Genomic DNA, 23569 nt, shown 5'->3' with positions numbered 1-23569 from the left:
AGACACAGGTAATCCAGAACAATGTCATGCATGTCAGTCAAGTTGAGGGAGCCAATTAGTAAGTAGAAGATTGCTATTCTTTCATTTCTGAACAAATACTTAAATGGCTTCCAGTAAAAGTGCTTGGAAGCTGGCCCCCCGCAAACACCTATATACAGCACCCCCACTCTATTCCAGTTAGCTTAACAAGAAAACTGCTTGGTACAATGTTTAAACAAGGAAAAATCTTTTTTAGTGTGCCTTCCTCCTACCTTCCTACGTTTTGTGCACTAAAAAGGATTTCTCCTTGTCTAATGAATGTTTAACCAACCAGCCCAACCAGTTGCCCTTTTGCTCGGTACAAGACAAGCAGAGAGGCTGAGATATTCAGTGCCCTCCCCCCTCACACCAAGGATGTTCAACTAAACGTAAGTACACCTTCTATCTTGGCGTACAATTTATTCCCTCAGAGAAGCCCACCCCACCCCTCTACTTCTGCACTTAAGATATCTTTCTTTTCAGTTAACTTTAGGCTTCCATATTTTCCAACGTGTTTTTTATCTTTGCATGAAATTTTTTTTACAGATGTGTGCAACGTGTTGTGAAACACATCATCAAGAGTTTGCCTCACAAATGCCCACTGCTAACATATGCATTCTTGCTTATAGCAGTGCAAACATTGTGCATATTCCATACCTTATCATAGGCAAGAATTCTGCATCAGTTCATTCTTCCAGTACTCTAGCTCTCGCTTTTGCATTGTCCCAGCCACCCACGTCCTTGCACTGTGCTCAGCGTGACAAGCTTTTGAAGACGTCCTACATCACATCACCATGCTTCACTGTTGCTCAAGCATCTGTGCGCTATTCTATTCATTGCCACTGATGTCATATTCTCCCCAGGTGCCATGCCGCACCAAGCACTGACCCCAGCACATACCTTGCTATTTGTGCTCTTAACTAGTTACTTCTTATTGTACATGGTGCTTTTTAAGACCCACATCAGAATGTACAATGATTTCGCTGGGTTTATGCAAATTACATACGTTCTCTCTCAGCAGCAACTATTCACAAATCACTAACACACTTCTATGTTGTATAGAGCCATTTGCCTGAGCAATTATGTCAACTTCATTAAATATTAGTGCTGTCCTACTTACTCCAGCACACTTCCGAGACAATTTTGTCAGTCTATACTCACTGCACAGTACGTCTGTGAAAATTTTTAAGCAAGTCAGAGGCTACACGATACAGATGCAGACAGAACATGTGCATTGTGAACCTCGCACTTCTGGTGCAGTAAAAAAAAGCACTTTTTTTAGAATATTTATCACTCCTTCAATAGGCAGATGTCAGATTTTGATGGGTGCATATGACTGGCAGACGATGGCCCAGCCTATGACGACTCTCTTAGCTTTTTCCAAGAAGCTGAAAATACTAGTACAGTCGAGTGCCTCTATAACGAACGCCTCTACAATGAAATGACCTGTATAACGAAGGAATAATTCTGTCCCTGTTCTATTGTGAGTAGCGCGGTGCACGACCTATACATCGAAGTGACCTGCATAACGCAGGAAGCCCCAAGCACTTTGTTATAAAGGTGTTTGGCTGTACATTCATTGTGATTCATACCCCCTGAAAGCATGCTTTCCCTTCCCCATGACTTTCATCCCACTCATTTTACCCCTCCCCACAAAAACATGTCAATGAGTCATCCTTGTACAAGTAAGTCTTATTCCGTGATCAAGCTTTTCTGCTTTGATAAGCTAAATAAGATTATTTTAAAAAATGAAACAGCAATTTGAATTTCACATCCTCAATGCACACTTACCACTGATACTGTCGGTGATGGTGCACTTCCTGATGATGCTTTAGCAGAAGCAACAGCATCACTATTTGATGCAGTTGGTGATGCTTTTTGGACATGGTATCCTTGTTCAATTGTAGGTGAAACAGCTGGCTTTCTGGGTGACTGCGTTTGCTGCAGCCGCGACTGCTGCTGTTGGACTTGTGGTGGATGCAATGTAGCTCCTACCATTGCCCTCTGTGCTTCGTGTCCCAGCGAACTAGGCACTGACACGCTTCGTGAGGGTGCTGCTCCCACCTTGGCACCAACAGAAGGTCTCCGGCCTGCCTCTCCCACCACTGCACAGTTATATGTGTATAAACGCCACTTGAAGAAAGTATCATACCAGCCAACCAACAATCACACCTAGCACAACCATCACAGCTCTCCGATTGAGGTCTCAGTGACAAGAAAATCAAATTGACACATTAACAGGGGTAGTTAGTCTAAGTTGGCTGCTTTCAAACTGGGTTCTGCAATTTCAGCTTTCAACAGTGGCAAACCACTTAATTTTGTGTTAAGTTGTTGTGAAAGTTGGGGTAAAGCATATACAGTAAACTCTCGTTACAAGAGACATGGTTACAAGAGACACTCAGTTACTAAGGACAACTTTTTTAGATCCCTAGAGTAAATTATTCACTATTTAGAAGAGACATAACCCAGACACGCTCCCGCAACGCGGCCGATGTCGTACTAACTGGTACGCACTGCAATTCTCATTCCCTTGGGTCGATTCTGTTCCGTTCCGCAGCTGGATGTCATTCCTCATATGGTTGTGACTACAAATTGCACCGAACTTTATGTCATTATGCTTTTATAATCGCAGTCACGCTCCCTCACTGACTCTGCAACAGAGTACCATTGAGTTGGATTTCCGTCGCAGCACCCGCGGCGCTGGTCGCTTCGTATGCTGGTAGTAGAACTCCGGAGCCATCGCCATGTTTCAATGAGACAGCTCTGTTCGAATTGTCGGGAGCCGAACAGTGCGGAGCGGACACGGCGGATGCACGACCAGCCCGGTTATCTTGCTGTGAATCTTTACCATGTCCGGACTTTGCACCTCGCTCTTCGCTCGCTTTTTGTTTAGTGCGGCTATCGCCCCATCCACAGTTCGCATCCCCCCGCCTGGCTTCTCCGCTCGTGCGGTTAGTAGGTTGCGCGAAACTGAACAGCAGAAGGGCAACCGTCATAAAAGCATGCTCGTGCTGCGTTTAAAGACTGCCGACATAAAAAAAAAGGAAAGACAAATGAACGCGGCGTCTCATGTTACGTTCGTCTGTGAGCGGACATTAGACTCCCCAGGAGTTGTACGGTACGGAGTTTGTGCACATGGCTAGCACGCGGCCGTATAAATAGGGGTTCCACAGATGAAGTTATTTTCCTGGCACATTTTTATCACCTTATAAATGGCGTGCATACTTTTTTTCTTCTTTCTTTCTTTCTGGAGGAGAGGTGGGAGGTCTCTCGAAATGCACTCCCACCTTAAGCATAATCGAACAAATGCGGTATGCCGCCCCCTGACGTGGGTACGACGTAAGTATGTACAACTGTAGATGTGTAGTACGTAGATGTGCTTAAATGCACTTTGATGCTGATGTATAATAAAGTGATCTAGTCCGACTGCTCAGTGTTTTTAGAATTTTTGGTTACAAGGAGACCTTGGTTACAAGAGACACATTTCCTGGGTCCCTTGAGTGTCTCTTGTAACGAGGTTTTACTGTATAATGGCCCCTACTAGGTAGTAGTGGCCAATGAAAAAAAGAAAAGTGTATGCGAGCGGTGTGTCGCACAGAACATTTCAGTAAAGATAGATGGACAAAAGATAAACAAGAAAACTGCGGCAGTTTCAAAACCTCAACATTCTCATTTCAAATACCACCTTTTCGGTTCCTTGTGAACGAGTAATGTGTAAGGGTTCCAAGACCTCAACCTTCCGACTTTTGCCCCTTCAATTAGGTTAGTAACTGTAATTAACACCTTTCATAAAACATTTGCCCAGACTATTCACTAAACCATTGAATATGAACTCAAGTTAGAACAACTGTGTGAAAGACCAGTGCATCCACTTCTTTCTCTGCGGCACGCCGCGCGGGCTAGTACAGCTAGGCATGGCCTTCGAGATCGCATTGGCATCGATGCAACCTCAGAGGCCACGAGCTGGCCAAGCCAAGCCGGCGTGGTGAGGTTCGCTAGCCTCTTTGATCACACAGCAAAGCCTGCTGAGCCACGTGAGAGTGGCAGATCAGCCTGGATCAGTGGCGTAGTTGGCGTCATACGTGGGTTTCCTCCATAGGTGTTCTCCTGGCGTGCTGTATTGTGTGCCACGTGCTGTCCCTATCTCTGGGTTTACGCAGTAAAAGGCAATGATGGATATAACAAAGTAATGGATATAATGAAGTCATTTCAGCTCCCCTTCAACTTTGTTATACCGAGGTTTGAGTGTACTAATATGTACTATCATGCTCAATATGAATTGCAACATGGAGCCCGTAGCCCAAGGAGCTTCAAGACTGCATGAAGGCACCAACATGTGAAAAATTGGTTGACCAAATATGTACCAGTAATTTTGGAGTGCTGTTTAGTTCACCAATTTTTTTGTATGTCGGCACCACCGTGCAGTCTTGTAGCACTTTTGGCCATACACTCTCATTTGCATCTCATAATGAGAATGACAGTACTCGGAAAGTTTGTGTGATTGAGGCTCCAGGTGCATTTCACGCTGTCCCAAGCATACACAAGTGTCATGTATCGTCATGAAGTACAGATACTACTCACGTGACCTTGACTCTACAAATGCTCTCAGTCGAGGCTGTGGGCTGTGCAAAACCAGTTTGGAGATTTATTTATTTAGGCTTTATGCTCACACGTGAGCGTATACAGTTCCATGCAGGAAGTGCACACATTAACTTGGTAGGCGTTCATGGTAGCTGCCAGCTGATGCCGGCGGACCCAAATTCATCTTCATGGGTGTGGCCATCAGCCCAGCGCGTGCATGTGATGTCACACCTTATCTCCAACGTGGTCTACAGGTACAACCATTAAATTTTCACACAGCGGCTTGCCGTTTGACACGCATGCCAACGTAGGAGGGCAAGGGGCGCCGAATCATTTTCAACCATCTTGGGGTTTTTTCATTTGCACTCGGAGCATAGTACACAAGCATTTGTGCATTCTGCCCTTAATGGAATGCAGCTGCTATGATGAGGAATAAAACTCATGGTGTTGCATTTAGCAGCAGATTGCAATAACCACCGAGCCACTGTGACAAGTAAACACAGTTACACAGTTATATTACAGTAGACTTTTGTTATTTCGATCCTGACCGAAGGTCCCGGCTGGTGCCCAAGCACTATGGGCCTAAACTTTCATTACTTCAACCCTAAAATTGGCCTTCACCAGATAATTCTAGTTTGACCAGCCATCACGCATGCACTTGACCCCTATGGTGACACCTTTACTGGCAGCGTCTCTCTCGCTGGAGCTTAGGGGGCAGTGAATGTGTCGAGCATGTAATCTCCTGTCGAAAACACCGATTTTCGGCCTTTCAAGGAATAACCACAGTTCAAAATGTCTGATTACGATATTTACCCTATTTCCTTTTTCAAGAAAATTGGACTAAAAACTGCCTGTGCGGAAAACGAAAATCGCCTTTGCGGCGTTCGTATGCCTTACCGCATACACAGGTGTATTGCGGAGAAGTTGACTTTAGGAAAACAGCCACCATTCAGCCAATTTTTTCTAATAAATCGGGTGCGCATTAGACTCCTACTTTGTTTAGGTGCTTTAATGTAATTTCTATGGTAGTCTTCTAGTTTGGACACCAAGAAAGTGGCTGTGTATTTGATTAAGGGGCGTGATAGCATCAGGAAAATACTGCCAAATGAATCAATGGTGTGTACTACTCTGTTTTTTCCGCATCTTGTTTAATTCGACCCGCTGGATAATTCAAGCATTTTCACCGGTCCCATCAGGGTCGAATTAACGGAAGTCAACTGTAGTGCCAAATTGATGTACAGCTCGCTTACAATTGGCGGTGGTGGCACTGGAAGGCATTCCATTTGGCATAGCAGCTGCTGCCTCTGCAAACTTAGAGGCTGATGAGAGCTGCTCAGCCATCTGCCGCCGCCTATTGTTGAGGGTTTCAACAAACCTGCAAAAAAGAAATAAACCAAAATTGCAAAAGGCGCAGAAAAGTAGCAATAATCATAACAACGTCAAAAATCTCTCAATGAATGCAATTTTTCTTTATGGAAGGAACTTAAAGGGATACTAAGAGAAAATTAAGTTTCCTTAATTAAGTTAAGCCTGTACAGTATTATTCCAGTAATTTCACTTCGGTTAATTTCGTACACAGTTTGCTGTAGAGTGGCCTTGTTCCGACCCTGCAGCGGTATCTTGTTGATGGTTAGCATCAGGCTGATTATGCCAGTTATCAGGCTGATTGTGGGTTACCTGGAGCAATGCATGAATAACAGCAATATGTCGAACAGCACGGGACAGGAAGTATATAAACAGGACAGATGCGCCATCAACTGATTCGATTTGTTTGTCCAGGGTTTGTCCGAAAAGTAATGTCAGTGATTATATTGTGAAGCGACTATACATCGCAGCGCACTAGGACCGGTTGGGATTGGTAGAGGGGCAAGTTAGCTTATGCACTCCCGGTCGCTCAGTCGTCTGTTACCATCTGGAGAGCAAGGACAGGCTTTTCCGTGAAACTCGTTTTCATTTCCCATGCAAGCTGTAATGCAGCGCTCATTGGAACAAAGGATTGCCATCAAGTTTTGTGTGAAACTCTGCAAGTTCGCAGTGGAAACTTTTCCTATGATAAAGATGGCCTTTGATAACAATTAATTGCCAGAACGTCAAGCCTACTGGTGGCACAAGCCCTTTTTAGAAAGTTGTGAAGAGGTCAGCAATGAAGCCCGCACTGAACGACCATCAACGACCATCACCGCCAAAAATGGGACTCATGGGAGAGATCTTTTGAACTCAGACCGGTGCTCGAGTCTCTTTAGTGGCACAGACATTAAACATTCCAAAAAAGTACCGTTCACGAGATTTTTATGAATAATTTGCAGATGCAAAAAGTGTGCACAAAGATTGTGCCCAAAGTTTAACAGACGACCAAAAATCGTGCTGAGTTGAAACATGCCAGGAATTTTGGGACTTGTGTGAAAGTGATCCCCACTTTTTAGACAATGTGATCACAGGTGACAAGTCTTGGGTGTTCGAATGCGACCCTGAAACAAAAAGGCAAAGTGCCGAGTGGCACACGTCGGCATTCCCTCGCCCCAAGAAGGCCAGAATGAGCAAGTCAAAGGTCAAGACCATGCGCATTGTTTTCTCTGACATCAGGGAAGGCTTGTCCACCATGAGTTTGTACCACGTGTTGCAACTGTCAATGCCAAATTCTATGTGAAAGTGCTCAAGAGACTCAAACGAAGGGTTCATTGCATTGCACCTGACATTGCGGGCAATTGGAAATTTCATGACAACGCGCCAGCCCACAACGCTTTCCTCGTGACCCGCTTTGGTCGATTTAAAGGTGCCAATGGTTCCACAGCCACCCTGCAGTCCCGACATGGCTCCCCCAGAATTCTTTTTGTTTCCACACTTGAAAACATCCATGAAAAGAAATAATTTCAGGACAGTTGACAAGGTCAAAGAGGCTTGCACCAAGGCTTTTCTAAAGGACATTCCAGACGAGGCCTATTGCGACGCCTTCGATGCTTGGAAATCTCGCTGGAAGTGATGTATCCACTCGGAAGGAGTCTATTTTTAAACCTTTTAATGTGTTGTATCAATCCGATCAATAACGTTTTTATAACTGACTCATTGACATTACTTTTCGGACATACCCTACTACAGAGTATAGATATTACACACGACAAATTTGAAGACGCCCCTTTGACGACCGGTCAAGCAGCTTACTTAGATAGCGTCGTGCTTTTGTGTCTGCAAGCTTGTCATCTTATACTGTACGGCTCTGAACAAAAATTGTGGGGACACTCAACTCACATGAGTCCCCTGACCTTGTTTTCCCCCGAATGGCTCTCGCGTCTCCTGTAACCTGGCTTCACCATGTAACTGTGCACTGCTGCCGGTCAGTAATGTTTCAGAATAGTACGAGAAATGGCACGAGTGTTTCGCTGCTAACACTCCCTAACGGTGAGGTTCCTCTAGCGCAAAAGAGAGTAGACTCTACCACTTTGGCTTGGGGTCGGTGGTGCGAGCGAATATTTCGCGTGCCCATCCGCACGCTTCACAGGATAAAAAAAAAGTTTTGGGGTTTTACATGCCAAAACCACGATCCGATTATGAGGCACGCCGTAGTGGGGGACTCCGGAATAATATGGATAACCTGGAGTTCTTTAACGTGCACCCAACTCTGAATACACGGGCGTTTTCGCATTTCGCCCCCGTAGAGGCTTTGGAGCGGGGCACCACGATGGACGAACACAATTGTTCGAATGCATCACCATTCACATGGCTGTAAACATGAACAATTAGGCGTTGGTGTCCGGCTTGGGGCAAACATATTCGCTCTATATCCTGTCACTGTGAGTCAGACTTCCTCGGTTCGTTAGCACCCATCGGCATGTTCCATTGATTGCGATTCGGCTAGCTGGCATTGGTGTATAGAAAGTGCAATAAATGCCCTTCTGTTCATTCCTACTACTGTGTTGTTGTTCCTATGTCCCAAGAGCACGTTTTAGACCCCACAAAATGTTGACAGAACTTCTGTCCTGTTTATACAGCTCCCCGTCGTCTGCCATGTTATCTATACAGTCGAGTCCCGCTACAACAAAATTCACGGGACACGTGAAAAATTTAGTTGTGGAGGAACTTCGTTGACGCCAAATTAGTATGTACATACGTACGCCAAACGGCAAAGCCGCGAACGAAACCAAAACCACTGTCTGGGAAATCTTCGCGATGGCGTGGGTGCAAAGTTTGAGACGTACCGAAGGCGGTAAATAGTGTCAACTTCACGAGACAATGCATTTCGCACCGCCGTTACATTTTTCGTACATTGCGGCCGAGGCCTAACTCGGCGCACGTGCCCGGCTGATCGTGAAACTCATTTTGCAGCACATGCACCGTTGCAATTAATGAAGCGGTTTGAATTATCACAATTTCATTGCATATTTATGACAAAGTCGGCAAACTTGGCAAGCTTGCGCTTACCAGAAGTTTTATTTCCAGAAGTCCGTAAGCCTGGATTTATTACACTTCACGGCAAGCAAAGGCGTTATGCGAGTCTCACAGTCCGTTAAAAGAGCCATCGCAATGTCATTGTCGTGGGCTTTGTTAACTTTTAAGATGAGGTCAAAAGGATCCATTACTTTCAAAGCAGTCGCTGGAATCAGTATGTCTAGTGCAGGGGTTCTCAGGTACGTTCATCCCAGGGAACCCTGCTAAGCTCCATAAAGTGCCAAGGAACCCCCCCCCCCGATTTCACCGAATTATCGAGGGTATCAAGAAAACAAACAAATGCTGCACTACGTCAACACGCTTTTATTTACTCAATGAATCGTCAAATCTTGTTTCTATTTAGCGTAAGACCGGTGCGGAAGCTGAAATTCTCTTCATCTCATGACTGATTAGCGCTAGCAGCGGCGAAGGCCTCGCGACATCCTTCGCGGCGCGCGTTTTCATCTGAGACGCGCTTTGCACCAACGGGCGCACATCCCTATTATTTTTTCGCCACTCAGCTGCTCGCCAACAAATTGTCCGTCCATCGCGATGTAGCCGGTGCTTTTTATCTTTGACAGCTTTGCACTGAGTAAAAGCGAAACTACTGCTTGCCGCAACCGCTGTCGACAAAACCGCGGTTGCTATCGACGCGATCATGGACGGCGATCTTGCGGTTCAGAAGGCAGGCGGCTGACGCACGCACCAAGTCAAGACGAAAGTACCTTTCGCTGCAAGAAGTGCGGACGAAACTGCGGTCGCTATCGACGCTGCCATGGGAGGCGACTACGCAGTTGTGAAGGCACGCAGCCGACGCGCGCATCGAGTGAAAACGAAACTACTATTTGCCGCAACCGCTGCGGACGAAACTGCGGTGGTTATCGACGCGATCAGAGATAGCGACTACGCACTTACGGAGGCACGCGGCTAGCCGCCAACGCGGTGTTACGCGCGGCGATAAACGCAAGAATAAAGGCTTTAAAGGCACAATTAGGCACGAAGCGCTTCGGCGTTGCTGTCAGTCACGTGCCGCGTACGATTGCCGCTGAGGACCACGGCGATGCGGACTGCGCCGCTTCGTTTCGGTTGGACGCTACGCCGTTCTTGCTCTTCTGCGGCGCGCATTTGCGGGCTCCGCGTTTTTTTTTTCCCTCCAACGTATAGGTCAGTGCGCACGCTATCGGCACCTACCCTATCTACAAATAGGAGAAAGGCGCATGGTGGTAAGTTACGGCCTCCGAGATTCAAGTGCGAAAGCTTAGGCGCGCTGCCCGTTCTCAGAGGTTGGGTGGCTACAAGCTGCTTGCGTATTTATTGCGCAGTTCGCGCGTTGCTGTTACGCACTGTGATGTGCTTTTTGACACTCGGGCATGGGTAATGGAGGTTCTTTGGATCAAGCGCACCTCGTGTTCGCCGTTTTAGACACTTGTCGGGAGCGGGACCAGGGAAAATTTATCAGTGGCTCGCGGAACCCCGAGCAGGGGCCTGCGGAACCCGTAGGTTCCGCGGAACCCACTTTGAGAACCCATGGTCTAGTGGATTGTCATTTTTCCCAGACGACGAGACGTTGGCATCATGTTGACAACAGCGGCTGCGGCGCGGCAGCCGTATCTTGAAAGCAATCTGCGCTGTGCACAAAGTGCGCGCCCGCGCGTGCCTCATCTTCAAAGCGATCTGCAATGTGGGCAAAGTGCAACTAGTGCCGGTAGGGTCGTGTGTGCTGTGCTTTTTTAGTTAGCGATGAAGCGACAGACGGCACGGAGGTCAATTCGCTCGCTGCTATTGCCGCGCGCGCCCTCTCATTTCAGCGTGTTGACACCGAGTTTCCTTCTTCTTTCTGGGGTTTTCCGTGCCAAAACCAGTTCTCATTATGAGGCACGCCGTAGTGGAGGGCTCCCGATTAATTTTGACCACCTGGGGTTCTTTAACATGCACTACAACACAAGCACACGGGCGTTTTTGCATTTCGCCTCCATCGAAATTCGGCCGCCGGGGCCGGGATTCAATCCCGCGACCTCGTGCTCCGCAGCGCAACGCCTTAGCTGACTGAGCCACCCCGGTGGGTGACACCGAGTTTCCGCAGTCATCGAGCGAAATGTGTTCATGTTTACCTGTGCGCGCGTGACACCGTGCTTGGCAATTTAGTTAGTAAGCGAATGTTTAAAAGTTTATACAGCCGATAAAACTATGATCCTTAGTTCGTATAGCTGTCTACTAATATGCTATCGCAATCGATGCTTCGCCTTTCGTACGAAACTGCGAAATTTTCTCCTTACACTTTCTGCCTCTGCGATCATATGTGCCTTCTCAAGAGAGAGAAATTTACACTTCTTCGTTGACGTAGCCATTTCGACCGGACACACACACCACAGAAAACGGCAGCGATTGTGGTGAACCCATGCAGTCTCGCACAGGCGTGTGATGACCACGCGTGGCTATGGATTGCAGTGGCGTAAATCGGTAAGTTGAACTTGATTTCGTTTGCGAAAACCTCGTTCAAGCGGACATACGATCATCACAGCTTTGGAAGGGCCTTCTAATTTGACTACTCCCGGCAGTTCCAATTTCAATTCAATCCCAGTTTCGTTCTCGAAAAGTTCATTGAAGTGGAACTACCGAATAAAATGCCTTCGTTATGGAGATACTTTTTTTGTGTTACCTTCTATGGGCAGCTGACTGGGAATCAGAAAATCTTCGTTGTGGCGGACATTTAGTTATAGCAGCATTCGTTATAGGGAGATTCAACTGTATTGAATGAAAACCAACTAACCCCAGCTTCGAACTCTTTGATAGGAACATGCCTCATACTTAGCAAGACATTATGGGAAAAAGTGATGCATTACTGCATTTATTCGAATATAAGGCGAGGTTCTTCCCAGAATCCTTAGCCTCGAAGTCACCCCCCCCCCTGCATGCGAGGCTGATGGATTCAGTTACTGTTTCAATATGCCAGCACCACGGCCAATTTCTGGTGATCCTGATTTTAAACGGCTGTGAAAATTATAACAACTAATAAACTTTGGCAGCTTGTGAGGCAGTATTTGCGCCATCACACCAACGCAAAGTGAATGTCGTTGATCATTGTCGTCATTAACCAGCCATCTAAAGTGCTGCCTGAACAGCTGGTGGAAAGCAGTAGTGGGACATGCCAGAAAGTGACATTTACTAGGATGCATTGAATTCATTGTTTTTTTTTTTTCTCTTACATTAGGAATGAACTAAGCTGAGTCAATTTCTGTTTCCAACTGATTTGCGGCATCACCACTAGTCCCCATTAGCCCTTCTATACGTGCCATGACTGTAATTTGAGACACCCTACAGCGCGCTGTTCAAACTTTTGGACTGCGCTTGTATGATGGCGCGAGAACTTGGTCGCCACTGCAAGCAAAATGAGCGAAGTTTTAGTTTTTCTACAATGCCAGTGCATTCTCGAAACCAAAAGTAATAAAATCGTGCTTCTGGCCTAATCCATCAATCACTCCCGCAGTTGCATGCCAAGCTAAAGAGCCAAGCCAAGCCAGGGATGGTGAGCTGCATATTTGCGTGCATGTCGTGTGTTTAACATGTGTCCAAAAGTTTTTTTCAGGGTCCGAGCCAACTTAGTTTTTTTTTTTTTTTTTAAAGAGTTTCTATTGCTCAGAATCATTAGCCAGCTACATACACCCTTACTGTCTATGCCAGCACGGGCCGCGATAAAGCAAGAGAAGTGCTCCACAATGAAAGTTGCAAACCTGCAATCGTTCTGCTCGCGAAAAGTGGTGAACCTCTCCAAATTGTCCAGTGATGAAAATATTTATTGCAATATTATAATTTAATATTTTAACGGACTGTACTTTCCTGCGTCTATAGGGACTGCATGACAATGATACGCTGACGTGGTCACATGCAAACATGTGCACACAGCACCGCACTCACAAGCTTTCCTTGCACACTTGCGAAATCAAGACACTCTTGCCATGGTAAAACAGTCTTATTTATTTATTTAATTTTTTCAGACTTACGATTATTCTGTATTTTGGGCAATCCCCACCGAGCCTGAATAATCCTTGGGCTACTGTATATCACCTTATATTAAAGTGCCCACTTCATTTATATTTCTTGGGTCCCCCAACTGCACCCTCACCTTATAATGAAATAAATCTGGTACTCTCTAAAGGTAAAAAGAATGACAGCGCTAATGCCCAATGTGTGAAGAAGCGACACCGATGCCTAGCACAACTCTGGAAAACTGCTATTTGTGATTCTTTCTCTTTTCCTCGGTTCTACATTGTGCGTCAAGAGGCGAGGTTGAAACAGTGGACTGTGCCAGCACTTCATTTTTTACATTAGGCTCCTCACCCATAAAGTCTTCACCTCCTTCTCTACTGTCCGACAAATATTCCTTCCACTAGCCTTATGAAAATGCAATCAGTCACTTTTTGCAAATACAGTAAAATCTCGGTAATATGAATTTCACGGGGTCGCGTGAAATATTCGTATCACCCAAAGTTCATATCATCAAAACATACACAAAATCAAGAAAAAATTAATTTATTTTAGCAGAAAAAAAATACCTAATAGTCGAACCCTGTTGATATGTTCCTTGCTGCTGCGTTTTCCCGGCTGCGACGTCGTGTTTTCGCGATCCCGACCTAAATCCTACATTGACTTCCATGTACAGTCAAACCTCGATATAACGAAGTTGCACTTGCAGCAAATGACTTCGTTATATCGAGAATTTCGTTATATTGAGGTTTCGTTAAATCAATAGAACTAAGATGGGGAAATAAAAAACTCGAATTTCGTTAAATCGAGATTCGTTATATCGAGGTTTGACTGTATTAAGTTCCGCTTGATACGTCGCCAATCTGTAATGTTCCTGCATCTTACGTTGCATTTCAATGTGGCAGTCACATTAATTTAGCGGTGCAGCCAGCTTGTACATTGCAACAAGTGACCGGCGCATTGCAGATACGTCGCTGGCCGCAACTGCGCGGGCCCAAGGCAATCTACAACATGCACAAAGTGCGCACACGTGCGGGCCTCATCTTGAAAACGATCTGTGATGTTGACAAAGTGCGCCTAGTGCCGGATAGCTTAGTATGCGCTGTGCTTTCGACATGCAGTTCGTGTTGAACCAAGAGACAGCACGAAGGTTAATTCACTCGCTGCTGCTGCTGCTGCTGCTTCGCTTCCTTACTCCAGCGTTTTGACAGCGAGTTTCCGCGGTCATCGAGCGAGATGTGTTCATTTTTACCTGTGTGCGTGTGACACCGTGCCTGTTAATTGAGTTAGTAAGCGAATGTTTACAAGTTTATACGGCTGATAAAACTACTACAGTCAAATCTCGTTAATTCGAACACGCTTAATTCGAACTGCCGGTTTATTCGAACTGACACTGTGGTCCCGTCAAAGTTATGTGTATTTCAATGGGCGAAAACGCTCGGTAATTCGAACGCGAAAGCATTTGCGACGGTTAATTCGAACATACGGCGGACCGACAATGCTCTCAGCAGTGCGCCGAATAACGCAGCGGCGCCTCCGACCGGCATTGCTCTGACACCGCCATAGAGCAAAAGCTTAGGAGAGACCCCTTCATGCAGCAGCGGAGGCCCAGTCCGGCCAACGAACTGCCCACACCAGCAAACGCTTGCTTCCCGATAACAGCAGAAAACGAAACTTCAGGGAGTGGCCTAATGGTACGGCCACGCTAGCGGCAAGAACGCGCGGCAACGCGTCATGCCACGGCGGCAAAAGCGGCAGGAATCGGGGGTTTTGCGGCGTGCCGCGAAATGGCTTCGAGACCCATTTCTGCGCAAATGCCGCGTGCTGCGAGATGAAGAACCAATCAAGAGCAACGAGGGTGACGTCACGGAGCCATCAGAACTGGACCGCCGCCGGTCCGCGCTGGGTTTTCAATCGATGATCGTCGTCTCTCGCATGAAACAACGAGCGCTCGCGATGTTGCTCGCGCATTTTGAGAGCACGGGACATCTTATCGCGCTGCCGCACGGTCATGCCACGGTGGCCTCGCGGCAAGGCGTTGACACGCGGCAACTTGCCGCTTGCGGCATGACTCACAGCGGTGCCAGCGGGCGCACACGGAGACAGTCGAAGGTGAGGGAGCTGTGAGCCAGTTGAGAAAGAAGGCGAGGGGAGCCACCAAAGCTAAAGCCCCTCACCGAAGCCACTGCCACCGAAGCGGCGGAGTTGCCGAGGCCAAATCCGCTTTCCTGCCGTCTTCCTCCCTCACCTTCGACGGTCTCCGCGAGCGCGCGCGCCCGTCGCCATGTTGGCACCGTCCGCTCCCTGAAGTTTCGTTTTCTGCCATTATCGGGAACCGAGCGTTGGCCGGCGTGGGGTGCAACTCGCTATGCGCTTGCGCGCCGCGAAATTTCACAACTCGCACCATTCGTTCATCTTGCTATGGTGCTCGAATACTTCAAAAATACGTCCTTCCGTTAATTCGAACTTCTTTTATGTCGAACAAGTTTTCCGGCCCCTTCGAGATTCGACTGTATCATTACTTCATACAGCCGTCTACTAATTTGCTATTGCAATCGTTGCTCCGAATTTTGGGCAAAATTTTTTTTTTACTTTTACTTTTTTTTCGCGGTCCCTTGAAAAACACATCAAAGGGGTTCTACTATCTGTGTGCATTTTCTCCTTGCCCAAATCGTCAACGATCGCCTTCTGGAAGGCGTAAAAGTGTGCACATGTGATCTCAAGAACATCTTCGCACGCCACTGAATGGGGCCTCAGCATTCCTTGCCCAAATCGTCAACGATCGCCTTCTGGAAGGCGTACAAAGGTGAACATGTGATCTCAGAACATCTTCGCACGCCACTGGAATGCCTCAGCACGTCGAGTGCAGGGAGCGCTTGCCGTCGAGGCTGCTGCCGCGGTCGTCGTTGCTGCAGTGGTCCTCGTCACTTCCTTGCTGTTCAAGCATCAGGCTGTGATGTGGTTCGGTTCCGCTCCGGGGGGACCAATGAGAGATTGTGCAGCTGTGTGACGTAGCCGGTTGCTTGGCGACTATGGATCCCGCCCCGATCCCGCTATGCCGGCTTGTCTGTGCCGGTTGCTCCGCTGGCTCGGCTGCCGCCGCTGTTGCTCATGCGTTTATATGATCCCAGCAGCGCGGCAACGAGTTCAGAACAGTCAATATTTTTCGTATTGTGAGCAATGTACCGTATTTATTCGATTGCAACGCGACCGCGATTGTAACACGAGGGGTGACTTTTCATTGCCAACATCAAGAAAAAATAAAACTGTGAGAGTAACGCGAGGGGAAACTTTTCGTTGCATCCAGCAAAAAAAAAAAAAAAAAATGAAGAAGAAAAAAGCTAAAGTAAAGCAAGACCACCGGATGCATGAAAAAGTCACACTTTCGCCCGCAAGGAAGCATCAATTGTGATAGCAAATTAGTAGAGAGCTATATAGAGTAAGGATAGTAGTTCTATCGGCTGCATAAACTTGGACACGTTCGCTTACTAACTGAATTAACAAGCATGGTGTCAGCGCGCACAAGCAAACATGAATAGATCACACTCGATGACCGCAGATAACCACCGTTAAAACGCTGGCGTGAACGAGCGCGGCCGCCGCAGCGAGCGAAGGTTCGGGCGGTCTATCGCTTCAACGGAAACTGAGCGGCGAAAGCACAGCGCATACAAAGGTCAAAGCCGTGTGGAGATCGCTTTCAAGATACGGTGTGCGCGACAGCCTGCAGCCGCGCAAAGTACAGTACAATCACGCAGAGTAGAAGCCGTACCCCCTCTCGTCCGCGCTGCCTTCTTGCTGTCCTCCTTTCTCGTGGGAGATTGAGTCACCAGTTCCCCTTGCGCCCGGTCGCGAGATATGCATCTGGTGCCACAGCTAAACGTTACCTCCCCTCCCTCCCTCCCATTCACCCATGACCTTTCGCGCGATGGAGACGTCGCGTTTGCTCTCCGCCGTGCCTTCGCTCTCCGTGAAAGCACGCGTCCATCGCGTGCTTTCACTCGCACATTTCACTTGTTGATTAGAATTGGGTGCATCATTGCACTTTTTAGACAACTTGAATTTCGGTATTCGATTGTAACGCGAGGATCGACTTCAGGTAGCAAAAATCTGGAAAAAAACTCTCATTACAATCGAGTAAGTACAGTATTTCGGCCAGGAAATGTTACAAATTCGTATCAAACCGAAATATGTACCAGCTGTGATCGTATCACCAGGTCTTTACTGTAGGCGTTTGGCCGCAACAATCACTAGATTTTACAAAACACAGCTGACGGTTTCCTTATATGACACACAATGATACACCATTTGTGGTGTGAACTACTTCAGTGGCATATTTTAGTGGTTAAGACTGTTCCAACCCACAGGACAGACTAAAATTGTGCAGCTGCCATGGAAATATCTCCGCTTGCATTTAAAAAAATTATTACTCTTGAAGTAGGTCATATAAAAACCTATACCCAGCCAAAAACACATTGCTGTGAACACGACAACGGGTCCCAATAGAGATATCGCTGTAAGAAATTTGAAACACGGCAGCAACAACACACATGATCTACCAGCCAAGTAGGCAACAATGACAATGGGACAGTCATAGAGAGTAATGATTTTTTTTTTGCCTCACAGTTGCACTGTTCTAGTAGTTAGCTAGATATGTTTGTACTGTGAAATATCTTTACTGTTACGCTGCTTAGCTTACTTGAGTTTCTAAAAAATATACAGTGAAATCTCGTTAATTCAGAACTGTAAGAAATTTGAAACACGGCAGCAACAACACACATGATCTACCAGCCAAGTAGGCAACAATGACAATGGGGTTAATTGAAAATTTTGGATAATTCGAAGTAGCCGCCGCAGTCCATCCAACAATGTATTGAAAGCAATTTGTAATGCATCCCGCTAATTCACACTGAAATCCGCACTGCCACCAATAATTAGAACTCCACACTATCGTGGATGGGGAGAGTGCTGCGTGGGAGCACGTTGGCGATGCTGGTGTCGTCACGCGGGTAACTCTAAAACGTGCCCACACCGCTTTGTCGACTGTCGCAGACAGCCGTTCAAAGCGGCGCGCAGATTGGCGATTGTTCGGCGCATGCTCCGAAGAGAGCAGCCGACGGCACCTGGCGCAGCGCAAGCGGCGTAGCCTGACTGGCCGCAAGCAACGCTTGCCCGCATGCTGAAAACGTCAGACTATAAAGGATGTTTTCGGCACGCGGGCGAGCATCGCTTGCGGCCAGTCACGCTATGCCACTTGCGCTGCACCAGGCGCCGTCGGCTGTTCTCTTGGGAGCATGCGCAGAATGATCCCCAACCCATGCGCCGGCGACACTTTGAACGGATATCGGCTAAGCGGCATGGGCACCTTTTTTCTTCGCGCAATGCATTGTGAATCGGCGCAGACGGCGCAAAGAATGCGCAGATGGAGAAAGAACCATCTCGACGTCAGGCACGTTTGATTGCGTTGGCTGTGTCCGGTTACGTTGGCTACACCAGTGCGGTGAATGACAGACGACGTTGTCAATGATGTGATTGGCAAAGACCGTTTTGGAGCAGCTTCTTGGAGCAGCCAAAAGTGCGTTTTGGAGCAGAAAAACAAGCTTTTGGAGCATCTAAATGCATATTTTCAAGCGGCAAAATTGCCTCTGAGAGAAGCAAGAGAGACAGACTACAAAAGGAGGGAGCCCAGTTTAATGGAAAACAAGCACATTTTTACCAAGAATTATTTACCTCAACAAAAAGTTGTGGCGCTAAAACACGCGAATCCCATGCATGATGACGGAGTAATGACAACGAAATGAGAGGATGAAGCTGTGATGACGATAGTAGGACCACTACAGCATCACGACGATAGTATGACCACGAACCTCTCCAATCTCTACTTTAGCTTTCCAGTTTGCAAGAGGCTGGGAACTAAAATGGCGGGAACTGTAGAAGTGCACATAGAGACAAATTTGGGGAACTCAAATACAGAAGCGCGTTAGGAGTGCGCAATGCTCACTCGCTAAGCTACACCAGCCGAAAACAGCAAAATGGCAGCAGTGCAACGAAGAGAAACAAGCTCAGTAGCATGTGCAACGACTTGCTCCCATTTAACAAAATTTTCAGCCATCATGCAACCACTTGACCTAACAACGGGAAAGTCACATTGTGTAAAGGCTTTGCTGTATCAGCAGAACGCTTTTCCATATAGCGTTATTATGAAAGTCACATTGTGTAAAGGCTTTGCTGTACCAGCAGAACGCTTTACCATATAGCATTATTATGAAAGTTTTGTGCTCTCACCTCTTAGTTTTAAAAGTGCCATTTCAGCAATGGCAGGAGCCACCACATTTCAAACATGTTGCAGCCCTACTCTCGCACCCACCTCTTACTTCCTCCATGTGCACACATGACGAGTGCGTGTGATGAATGATGTCGCTTGTTAGATTCGTTGGCTTTCAAAAATAGCATAAAACACCTTTTGGAGCAGGTTTGGAGCACATTAACGGAAATGTATCGGGATGTAGCAGGATTGCCCTTTGGAGCAGCTTGGAGCAATTGGAGCAGCAATCACATCACTGTGTTGTTCTTGCCGACATGACGTAGCGTGTGCGTACATGCAAGCATTCACGCTACGTCAGACTACAGTAAAACCTCGATAATTCGAAGGCCGCCGGACCGCGAAAATTCTTCGAATTAAGCGGATTTTCGAATTAACCGAAATTAATAATAAAAAAAAGAAAACAAGCAAGGACTTGCCGCAAAAAGAAATCACCTTTATTTTCCATGTCCGAGAAAAATTACTCAATGTAATCACCGATGCGGGATTACTTGGCGCGCTGGTTCGCCGCCCCTAGTGCCATGCTCTCCAGCTGGTTCAAAAAACGTAGCATACAAATATCACCCGCACTGCACTCAACAAAGTTGCGGACGATGTTCACGGAATCAATAACTGCCGCGAAAGCAGGCGTGGTGGTGCTTGACTCCAAAAATTTGGACTTGCTGGATATTCCGGACTTCAAAAATGCACCATCAGGGTTCCCATTGAGTTCATGCATTTTCGCACCCAATTTTTCAGACGAATTGAGACCCCCAAAGTTCGATTTTGCGGACTAAATCGCTCTTTCCGAGCCGCGCTACCCAATCTTGGAGGCCGCCATGTTGGATTTTGCACTGGCTTGAATTCCAGTGGCTCGCTGTATAGCCTCCAAGATTGGAACGCGCGCTATCAATAGAGAGCTCACACAATCCTCCAGTCTCGGAGGCCATGCCCGCTCTTCCTTGGCTGACAAAACGCTCCAGAGTACTGCACTTTTTCTTTTTTCTTAGTAATATGCGCTCAGCACTATCGTTGTAACCATTTATTGTGCGATTTTTTTTTTATTGCGACAGCAATTATATGGACACTTCAAGCGGATTTTCGCCGTCAGCGTCGCCGCCCTGAGGATCCATACAAAGTCCAAGGGCGATAAAATCAACGCCGCGGTGCGAGTGACAGCGCGCGGGGGACGCGCGCTTTCATGGAGAGCGAACGCACGGCGGAGCGTAAACGCGACTTCCTCCCTCGTGCGAAAGGCCGTGGGGGTATGGGAGGGAGGGAGGGAGGGAGGGAGGAAGGGAGGGGGGTGGGCGACCTCTACTCTTCCCGTGTACTCTTCTAACAACTGCGTACTTAGCGCCGGAGCGGTTTCTCGCACGCACCGTATCTTGAAAGCGATCTCCAGACGGTTCTGACCTTTTGTATGCGCCGTGCTCTCGCCGCTCAGTTTCCGTTGAAGCGATAGACCGCACGAACCTTCGCTCGCTGTGGGCTGCGGCGGCCGCGCTCGCTCGTGCGCGCTGACACCACGCGTGTTAATTTAGTGAGTTTTTTTTTTTCCTCTCAAGTTTCGGTTGCTATTTTGAACGTGGCGTGTACACTGAGCAGGTGTCTCGGAGACCCATGTCTCAGTGATCGGCGCTACCTCCTGTACCTTCGCGAGAGCTACGCGGCGCGAAGCTCGTTTCTTGGATCTCCATGGCGAACTCCGTTGGCGGAGATCGCCAACGCGGTGACGTACGTGTCAACTGTACACCGTGTCAACTGTACACGGAGACAACGTCATTGCTGCGCAAATCCAAGCAAGTCGATCCCCTCCAAGCGTAGTATGAGGCAGGGCATTATTAGAGATTTTTTTTTAAGCCGCACTATAACTTTTTTTTTCGGCCGAACGAGTTTTCCGGACTATTTTTCAGTCCCCACGAGCTTGGAAAATCGGTTGGCGACTGTACGGAGCGCCCTAACCTAACCGCCGCACGTTGCTACTAGCCGGAAACTTCGAATTATCCGAATAGAGCCGCGCGGGCCATTCAAATTATCCGGTAGAATTTGCATTGAGAAGGACGGGACCGCTCAAATTCTTCGAATTAACCGAAATTTCGAATTAACCGAGTTCGAATTATCGAGGTTTTACTGTATATACGCACCTTAACCGAGCGATTTATTGTCCGACTTTCATTAGTTTGAATTTTGTCTAATTCGAATTTTCGTAGCATCCCTGCAGAATTTGAATTAATGACCTTTTACTGCATATATACAGTGGAACCTCGTTGATACGATTTTACGTAATACGTTTTTCGGGATGATACATTTTTTTTCTTTTCCCAATAATACGATTTGGTTGGATAATACGCTGGATGATACGATTTTCGGATGATATGCTTTATTTTCGGTTCCCGTGATGAATGTATCAACGAGGTTCCACTGTACATAGCGCTGTGGATATTTATGTGTGCAGTGTGGTTCTTATGAAGCATTCCGATGTTCACAAACCTAAGTAAATAACAAAGAAGTGTGACCACCTTTTTTTGCGTACCAAGTGCCCAGTATGCATGCGAATCCCACATCACCAATGCAAGTGATGCACAAACCTGAGATGCTGAACACATCGAGCACTTACAACTCATAGTTCTGCTCCTCAGATTCCTGCAGCATGTCCAGTTCATCGTTGGTCGCATTTGTCTCCTGGCTGTTGCGCTGCAGCTGCAGCAGCAAGCTCTCCCGCTGCACAAACAATGGATCGGCGGTGACCAAACAATAAACAGCAAGGCCACAGTGATACAGACAAAGACCATGAAAAACATTTGCAAACTGCAGGGATTATGGGTGCGTTCCAATTCTGGCCAGCATTGGAGACAGTCTACGTTGCCAAGTACAAAGACAACTTTGAGATGAAGTCATGGAACATATCTGGAAGACAACTTAGCGACTCGACACCACCTAACATCAACAAGAAAAAACTATGAAAAGCACATATTATCGCAGTGTTTGAACACTTTCCTGTCCGCGCCTATATAGATGGTTTCAACTTAAAATTTTGCCGCACTCGGAGCTGTTTCGGACTGCTAGCGCCATCCAGCACTTAAAAGAGGAACTATTTTTCTAGTGTCCCTTTCGTGTTTCTTTTTTTCACCGCAGGGGGATGTTTAAAGCGCCTTTTAGCCGGGCGTGATCAGCCCTTGTAGCTTCCGACACGACGTCGACATCACGCGCAGCTGCCCTTCAGAAACAGCCAATTTTGACGGATTTCGATGAGTCTGCATTAGAATTTTTTGATGGTGGTAGCAACACAGACTTGGAAGATGATTGTGATTCATCAGACTTCAGCATGGATGGTGAAAGTGCGTCAAATAGCCCCGTAACATCACCAGGTATTCGCCGGCAAGTTTTGTTTCCTACTCCGAACTGTTTCATCACTCCCACAATCAGAGCTAAAGATATCCGGAGTGTTCTAAAGGTTACAGTTCTTATCTGCAGGCTGTCAACATCATTTGGGCAGGACCACTTGCCAGCTGCAACGCAGAGAGAGGAGTTTTGCGTGAGAAGACGGCAGGAAGTGGACCTCGAAATTGCATTCTGCAGTGACGCGCGGCGTGCACCATCTTGTGCACGCTGCGCCAACTTGTGATGCTCTCCGTGGCTTTTGTTCGCAATCAGCACGCAGGCGGGATGCGCTGCGCGGTAATGGCGGCAGATATGAACTCGTGAACGAAATGAACTGTTGACAAAAAAACAAGATATGAACGAAACTACTGTTTGCCACTACCGCTGCGGACGAAACTGTAGTGGCTATCAACGCGACCATAGATGGCGACTACGCACTTATGAAGGCAGGCGGTTAGCCGCCAACACGGTGTTATGAGCGGCGATTAACGCAAGAAAAGGCTTTGGGGGCACAATAGAGAGTTTTAGATTAGGGGGCCCCAACGCTTCCGTCCCCCTAATCTAAAACTCTCTAATTAGACACGAAGCGTTCCGGCATTGCTGCCAGTCACGTATTGCGTACGATTGCCGCTGAGGACCATACAGCGATGCGGATTGCGCCGCTTCGTTTTTGTACACTAGCGCCATTTTTGCTCTTTTGCGGCGCGCATTTGCGGTGCTCTGCGCATTTATTTTTTTTAATTCCGCTGACGTATACGTCCGTGTGCACGCTATCAGCACCTACCCTGTCTACAAATGCGCATGGTGCTAAGTTACGGCCTCCGAGATTCAAGTGCGAAAGCTTAGGCACGCTGCCCATGGCTGCCCGTTTTCAGAGGTTGG

General features: G+C 47.3%; 1 protein-coding gene across 1 annotated transcript in view; it reads right to left on the bottom strand.

Annotated features, from left to right (window-relative positions):
* The window catches only part of LOC119437283 (rab-like protein 6), an 82473-nt gene that overhangs the window by 24588 nt on the left and 34316 nt on the right, over positions 1–23569 (bottom strand). The window contains exons 7-9 of the mRNA XM_037704341.2: positions 21924–22027; positions 5850–5974; positions 1810–2123 (exon numbers count right to left, since the gene is read on the bottom strand). Of these exons, the coding sequence (XP_037560269.1) occupies positions 1810–2123; positions 5850–5974; positions 21924–22027 (543 nt within the window). The remainder of the gene's footprint in view (positions 1–1809; positions 2124–5849; positions 5975–21923; positions 22028–23569) is intronic.

The sequence above is a fragment of the Dermacentor silvarum genome, chromosome 1 (genome assembly GCF_013339745.2).
Source record: "Dermacentor silvarum isolate Dsil-2018 chromosome 1, BIME_Dsil_1.4, whole genome shotgun sequence".
Taxonomy (NCBI): Eukaryota; Metazoa; Arthropoda; class Arachnida; order Ixodida; family Ixodidae; genus Dermacentor; species Dermacentor silvarum.
This window is presented reverse-complemented; position numbering and strand designations above follow the sequence as displayed.